The following is a 7,290-nucleotide window of genomic DNA, read 5'->3' as shown; positions in this document are numbered from 1 at the left end:
GAGAAATTGTTTCACTTTCTCCATAAATCAAGCACAAATTTTTAAATTGTTCTTCAGTCAGATCTGGTTTCGCATTTTCCTCATAATATACCTCTCATGCATTAAGCTTTCACAAGCTTTTGTATACTACCACAAACGAAATCTTCGAATGATGAAAAGCCATTTTAACCACTGAAGCAGCAAGAATTTCGTTACCCTAATGTTCAAAATTTAAAAGAAAATTATGATTTACAAACATGTTATAAAATAATTTCTAAATCACCTAATTATTCACTTTAGCCTTACACTTCTCCACAATATGAACACCTTTTTAACTTGCAATAAATTTGGCAGCATATTATGCAGGGAAAAATACGGTAAAGAGAATAAAAAATTGGCAACCAATTAAAAAAAAAAAGGTAAATTCAAAAAAGGTCATTAAAATTTTCTAGCATAAAAGCATGGGCCTATTTGGTAAGAATATATAAATATACATTTTTGTTTTGCAATCCATAAAATAGTGGGTCCCACACTTGAAATTATTGTTTGGCTAATATTTTCTAAATACAGTTTTAAAAAAACTGTATTATATTTTCCTGGTTTAAAACAAGATTTTGAAAACGGCTAAGGAGGTGTTTTCATAATACATAAAATGTTTTTAATGACATAATTGTAAATAATTTTTTCTTTTTTGTAATTTTTTTTTTTAAGTAATCCTAAAAATAGAAATGGTCTCCCAAACAATTATTTTTTGTTTTTAGTATTTTGAAAATTGTTCTTAAAAGTGGAAGCCAAACACGTATAATATAAAAGTATTATTTGAAAACTATTTTTAAGTTCAATTTTTTGAAAAATATTTTTATACTGTTTTGAAAACAAAAACAAAAATCCTTCTACCAATCCGGCCCTATAATAAACAGCTTTATCGATTTATAGGTCTAACTGACCTTGTTGTCTAATTCTTCAATTTTATCACGAACAACTTTCAGTGATGGTAGATCATCCTTTATAAGCACACCCGCTTTAACACAAATCTCCATCAACCAAGCAGCATTTTCTTTCTCATCCTTAAGAATCTTCAAAACCACTTCTTCTTTTCTAGTCTCGCATAGACCAACCATTGTGCTGACTATTGCACTAGGGTAGTTCATCTGCCCTTCATCCTAGGTTTCCTTTGCCCTCACAAACAACTTGGTTTGCAATCAACCCTCTATTTTCAAGACTCTTCACCCCATATGCGATGTATTTCCCTTCCATTCCCTATCCCTTATACCAGTTGCATTTGTAGTTGTTAAAAATTATCTGTACTGCCTTTTTCTATCCTTTTCCTCAAAAATAAGAACAAAAGCTAAGACCCCATCCCACATTCCTACCACTGCTCCTCTCATATTACGTCTGATACAAGGCACAACAGCCTAGGTACCACTCTAATAGAAGTAGTGTCAAACCATGCTAACTGGCAACAAAATTCTCTCTCACTATGCTTGTGGCTCTCATGTATGGTTCTCTTTTTTTTTTTTGCTAAGCCTCATGTATGGTTCTCAATAGCACAAAGAAGATGATCTATTCTTTCTAAAGTAGAGTTGTCTCAGATTTGTCTCTAATCAATATCAACATTCTCTCTTAGCTATTACTAATGACCAAGAGTCCCCAAATGCAACTACTCCTTCAAGCAAACTTCAGCCATTCCTAACCGCAAAACCTACATTCTAAATCATGCTTACTTTAAACTCAATTCAAATGAACAAATTTTCTGACCCTGTTTTGATTCATGATTTCATACCTTATTATTTTGAACAGTTCAACCCACTTATAGGTGTGTTATTTCAACAACAGAGTACGAATTTAAAACCATCCAGAAAGCCATTATACAGGTTGTACTAAGTTCATAAATGGCCATATTTGCAAAAAAAAAAAATTAAAAAAAAAAAAAAACACTTGCATGTGCAAGAAATCCACAATATTTTGTCATTCAGGTTTCATAAATAAATAATCCACAAAAAAAAAAAAAAAAAAAAAACCAGAACAGAGAAGCAGATTCAGGCTTACATTGAATCTTGAGTTTGAATAGCAACAAAGAAGCAGAGATTAGATGGGAAGAATCACCGTATATAATGGGACTTTGGTCTTGGTGTGCTCAAGAAAGACTCTCGTGGTGAATTCTTCAAATTACATAATTTATATGGAACTTAAATTTATTACTCTCAAATTTTATGTTATTTTTCCACGCGTAAATTAAAAATTTCTTCATTTGTGAAACCAAACAAGGACATAAATAAATTCCACACTCCAAATTCTGGCTACAAAGGCTCTACCCAAAGTCCAAACACATAGTTAGAATCCATTCTATTTGATTCCTTTATAAACTCCTGAACATAGAGTAAACGACTAAGGAATTATGCAAACCATTAAATTTCTTTCCAAAATGAAAATAATTTGCACGATTGACAACTTTCCAGAGAACTAGAAATTATATTTCATCAATTATTTCATAAAAGCAAATTAACCTAGGCAAATATCAGTTTTGACGATTCCAATGTGAACGACAGAAGTACCATTACATGATTGTCATGCCACACTGGCTAGAAAATAAAGAAATGAACATAAAAAATTTAAAGAATCAAATTCACCTCTAAAGCTCAGGTCCAGCTTTCAATCCACAAGAGAGGATATTCATCTTATGCCACAGCAGGCATGTCCTTAATCCATGGGTCCAATGGCTTCCCAATTGAGTACACAATGAATCCTATCTCCCTCAGCTTCTTGACATTCACAATGTTTCTACCATCAAATACAAATGCAGGTTTCTGCATATTATCAAAAATCCTTTGGTAATCAAGGGTCTTGAACTCATCCCACTCGGTTAGAATGCAGATTGCATGAGCATCCCTTGCAGCCTCATAAGCGTCCCAAACTATGCTCACTTTCTTCACAGTACCAGGGCTCACTGGCCGGAGATGAACTGGATGATCCCAATCAAACTTGTCCATCGAGAGATCCCTTTGGATCTGATCCATGGTGACTTGTGGATCATAAATGCTCAACCGTGCTCTATCTCTCAACAGCTCTTTGCACACATCAATTGCTGGCGTTTCCCTTGTATCCCCAGTATCCTTCTTAAAGGCAAACCCAAGTATGGCAATCTTTTTACCAGAAACTGTGTTGAACATTGAAGAGACAACCCTGTTCACAAACCGCTTCTTTTGGTAGTCATTCACCTTAATGACTTGTTTCCAGTAGTTGGCAACTTCAGGTAGGCCATTGCACTCACAAATATAGACCAAGTTGAGTATGTCTTTTTGAAAGCAAGATCCACCAAAACCAACACTAGCATTAAGGAACTTGGATCCAATTCTGGTGTCCTTACCAACAGCATGGGAAACCTGTGAAACATCTGCCCCAGTTGCCTCACAGAGAGCTGACATAGCATTGACAGATGAAATCCTCTGGGCCAAGAAAGCATTGGCAGCTAACTTGGAGAGCTCTGCTGACCAGAGATTGGTTGTGATGATCCTGTCTTCAGGCACCCAATGCGCATATACATCTTTCAATGTTTGAATTGCCTTTTGGCCATCAGGGGTTTCTTTCCCTCCAATGAGAACCCGATCAGGGTTAAAGAGGTCCTGAATAGCTGTTCCCTCAGCAAGAAATTCCGGGTTTGAGAGAATTTGATAGTTGATGCCCTTGCTATTGAAAGAGAGGATCTTTTCAATTGCCTCGGCTGTTTTCACTGGGACTGTTGACTTCTCAACGACAATCTTGTTGGATGTTGAAACATCAGCAATCATCCTGGCTGCACTCTCCCAATATGTCAGGTCTGCAGCTCTGCCAGCTCCAAGGCCCTGAGTTTTGGTTGGGGTGTTAACTGAAACAAAAATGATGTCTGCCTCTGCAACATTTTTTTCCACATCAGTGCTGAAAAAAAGGTTCTTTCCTCTGCACTGCTTCACTATATCTTCAAGACCCGGCTCATAAATGGGGAGCTGTTCACTGTTCCAGGCCGTGATACGAGAGACAGAGATGTCAACAACAACCACTTGAATTGAGGGGCACTTGAGGGCAATGACTGCCATGGTAGGACCTCCAACATACCCAGCTCCAATGCAGCAAATCTTCACCATTTTCTTAGGTTAAAATCCTGAGGGGGCAAAAAATCATGCATCATATATAATACATCAAACTAAGCTCTCTTTTTTTTGTTGCAGAAACTAATTTTTTGCACATATACAGACATGTAATGCAAAGCAGGTCAAATATTACACTTGTTCTATTCACAGTCAACTACATTGATGTCCCATCACCATTGCTAAAATGCTACCTAGTTTGATTCAACAGCAACTGAATTATAGAATATGGGTTAGAACCTATTAACTATCACAGAAGGTTGAGTCATATATGTCCATGTTACAAGTGAAACCAAAGCAAGCATATTTGGATCTGAACAGGAACTGAAAGAAAGGACTAGAACTTAACGGTTGGTTACTGCCCAAAACAAGATAAAATATAACATTTAATCACTTTGCCCTTCCAAAGTCAAATCTTATGTGAAGTTTTACAATAAGAAAGTGAACATACTAATATATTGCCTATGTTTCATGGTTTTTTTTTTTGGGAAGAGGGGGGGGGGGGGTGGTGGGGATCTGAACCAGGAGGTAAAAAAAGGGCATGACAATAAATCTTAGAAAGCCCTTCTTAGGCTACTAGTCTTGTATCAAAATAAATTCCCAATGGTCACAACAAACACAACCCGGCAAAACTTTAATTACCAGACTCATTAACAAGAAGAAAAAGAAAAATTCTGCAGCAAACACTCAGAAATAATAAGAATAATAAAGCATTCGACCAAACCTTAAACAAGTGTACAAGTGTGTATCATGTACTAAAAGGGTTGGAACTTTTGTTCTGATAGAACAAAAAGTACCTTAATTATATAAACTCCAATATGAAAGAAGCTGAAGAAGGGAACATATGTACTAGAATACTATTCAGAGTAGAAGAGTGAGACAAGGAAATAAGGACACCAATACCTCCTTAAATACTTCAAGCCTATACTAAAAACCAAAGCTAAGTCAGATTTAAAATACTTCAAGTCTATACTACAAACCAAAGCTAAGTCAGATTTAAAATGTGGACTGGAACGTTCAACACGTTTCCAAACACACCTTCAAATAACAAACAAGGGAAGTTTAGTTCCAGCCACCCACCATTTAAGACTTTTATATATATCAAATCATTATCAATATCTTTACAAATCCATTTATTAAAAAAGGTACGTATGTGTATAGTAAAACCCAGATTTGAAATAAGGATAAGCACAAAAACAAAATATTTTCAGAAAGAAAATATTCTGAAAATATTGAGTTTTCAGGATAAAATTATTAAGAGATATACTACAAAAATGAGTTTTGTGCAAAACCCAATTCTCACAAAAAGCCAAAAACTAATTTTTATATTAATAAAACACAAGGTACGCACACGACATTTTCTTAGGCGGTACTTTTTCATGTGATGTGACATGTGAGGCTTTAACTAATCACCAAAAATTTAACAATTATGGGTGCTATTGGATAATTAGTTTAATTGATAAAGTTCTCTTTTAAATTAGAGATTTGAATTTCAAATCCTATGTATATCAAAAAGAAATTATTAATGTCTTAGCTTGATAATAAACTCTGTTAGTTGAAATTCTTCAATCTCTTAATAAAAAATGTAACAATTCTAGTATACAAAACGTTTCATGGCCCAGAAACAACGTGCTTGGTGGAGTTGAAAAGGTGATTGAGTGGGATCAAAGCCATGGGCTTAGTGCTTATATAACTATAAATTAAATAAAAAAAGTGGCTGTTAAAGAGCTTGATTTAAAAGGAACAAGTGAAAGTTAACGTGTTGATACCTTAGAAAATGCCCACAAATCAGCAGCAAAAGAGTTTGATGGAATGGAAAGCGTGAAGTATACTAAAAGAGAGAGAGAGAGAGAGAGAGGTAGTTTGCTTAGAACCAAATTGCAAGCTTCTTTAAACTGTGATTAGGAATATATAATGTTGGTTAGGAAACTAAAAAAAATTAATTCGGTTAAAATGGGAGGTCTAGAATCATTAGAGAATTGCTATGTTCGCAACATTTTCATAGCATTTTCACAACAAATTTTAAGTGGTTCATTAAAAAATAAAAAAATAAAAACAAATCTTAGGTGGTAAATTATTACTGGTTTTAATTTTAACCCACTACTTAAATTACTTTTTTGTTTATCAATAATAATCGGTAACAACTTGCCATTTAAAATTTGTTATGAAATTATAGCAAACATAGCATTTCTCTTATTATTCAGCGTATTCATTGTACTTGCTTTTGAATGCACCTCACATATATGGCAGGTAATTTGTTTTTTATTTTTATTAAAATGCAAATATAGTAGGTTACTTATGTAGGATTCATATGGTGTGATATGTACATAACTCTTAATAAATAAATAAATACGTAAATAACCAATCTTTTACCCCCCCCCCCAAAAAAACTCACCAATATAAAAACTAGGACTATCCAACACACCCGACGACCCGCCCGCACCCGACCCGCGTTCACCCAATTTGATTGCTTCGGTGGTCGGACGCGAGTCCCCAACTCCAAAACCCGACGTCGGACAGGTCGGTTTTGAGTCCCCTCCTTCAAAACCCGTGAAACCCGACCTGCCTGACGACTTCAAATTTTGGCGAATTCTCCAGCGATTCCAACGAGTTTTCAGCTTGATTTGGCAAATTTCGATGGCCAAAACAATCAAATCTGGCATAGATACACCAGATCTGGCGATTCTCGGCACGATTTGGGGGAAAAATCCTCAAATTTAACGAAATTTTTACCGGATCTTGGCCGTGTATTCCGTTGATTTAGGCGATTCTCGGTTTTTTCGTCGATTTCTTTCCATTGATTTAGGCAATTCTCGGTGTTTTCCGTCAGGTTTTGGCCTCACCCGAAACCGATGCCACTCGCCGGCAAAACCGACCAGTGAAACCCGACCCTCTTAACGGGTCGGTTGCAGGTTGGGCACAAACCCGACCCACCCGACCCGTGGACACCCCTGATAAAAACAAAGAATTATTTTTTCAATGCAAATATAGTAGGTTTCCATGTTTTTTTGCTTTTTTTTTAATGCAAATATAGTAGGTTACTTATATAGGAATCTTATTGTGTGACATGTACACCACTCTTAATGAATAAATAAAAATGTAAATGAGAAATAGCCCATCTTTTACCCAAAAACCAAAAAAAAAAACAAAAAAACAAAAAAAAGAATAGTTATTTTTTTTTAATGCA

General features: G+C 35.3%; 1 protein-coding gene across 3 annotated transcripts; it reads right to left on the bottom strand.

Annotated features, from left to right (window-relative positions):
• Positions 1 to 2,439: 2,439 nt before the first annotated feature.
• Positions 2,440 to 5,895, bottom strand: LOC142630633 (UDP-glucose 6-dehydrogenase 1-like). Of its 3 annotated transcripts, none has more exons than XM_075804659.1 (2): positions 5,873 to 5,895; positions 2,440 to 4,117 (listed from the first exon to the last, which is right to left on the bottom strand). In XM_075804659.1, the coding sequence occupies exon 2, from the start codon at positions 4,098 to 4,100 to the stop codon at positions 2,658 to 2,660; it is 1,443 nt and encodes a 480-aa protein (XP_075660774.1). In that variant the 5' UTR covers positions 4,101 to 4,117; positions 5,873 to 5,895; the 3' UTR covers positions 2,440 to 2,657. The 3 variants fall into 3 exon arrangements, with proteins under 3 accessions (XP_075660774.1, XP_075660772.1, XP_075660773.1); XM_075804657.1 differs by lacking the exon at positions 5,873 to 5,895 and adding an exon at positions 4,901 to 5,039; XM_075804658.1 differs by lacking the exon at positions 5,873 to 5,895 and adding an exon at positions 4,828 to 4,907.
• Between the last annotated feature and the right edge of the window lie 1,395 nt (positions 5,896 to 7,290).

The sequence above is a fragment of the Castanea sativa genome, chromosome 4 (assembly GCF_040712315.1).
Source record: "Castanea sativa cultivar Marrone di Chiusa Pesio chromosome 4, ASM4071231v1".
NCBI classification, from domain to species: Eukaryota; Viridiplantae; Streptophyta; class Magnoliopsida; order Fagales; family Fagaceae; genus Castanea; species Castanea sativa.
Note: the sequence above shows the minus strand (reverse complement) of the source record. Positions and strands in the feature narration are given on the sequence as shown.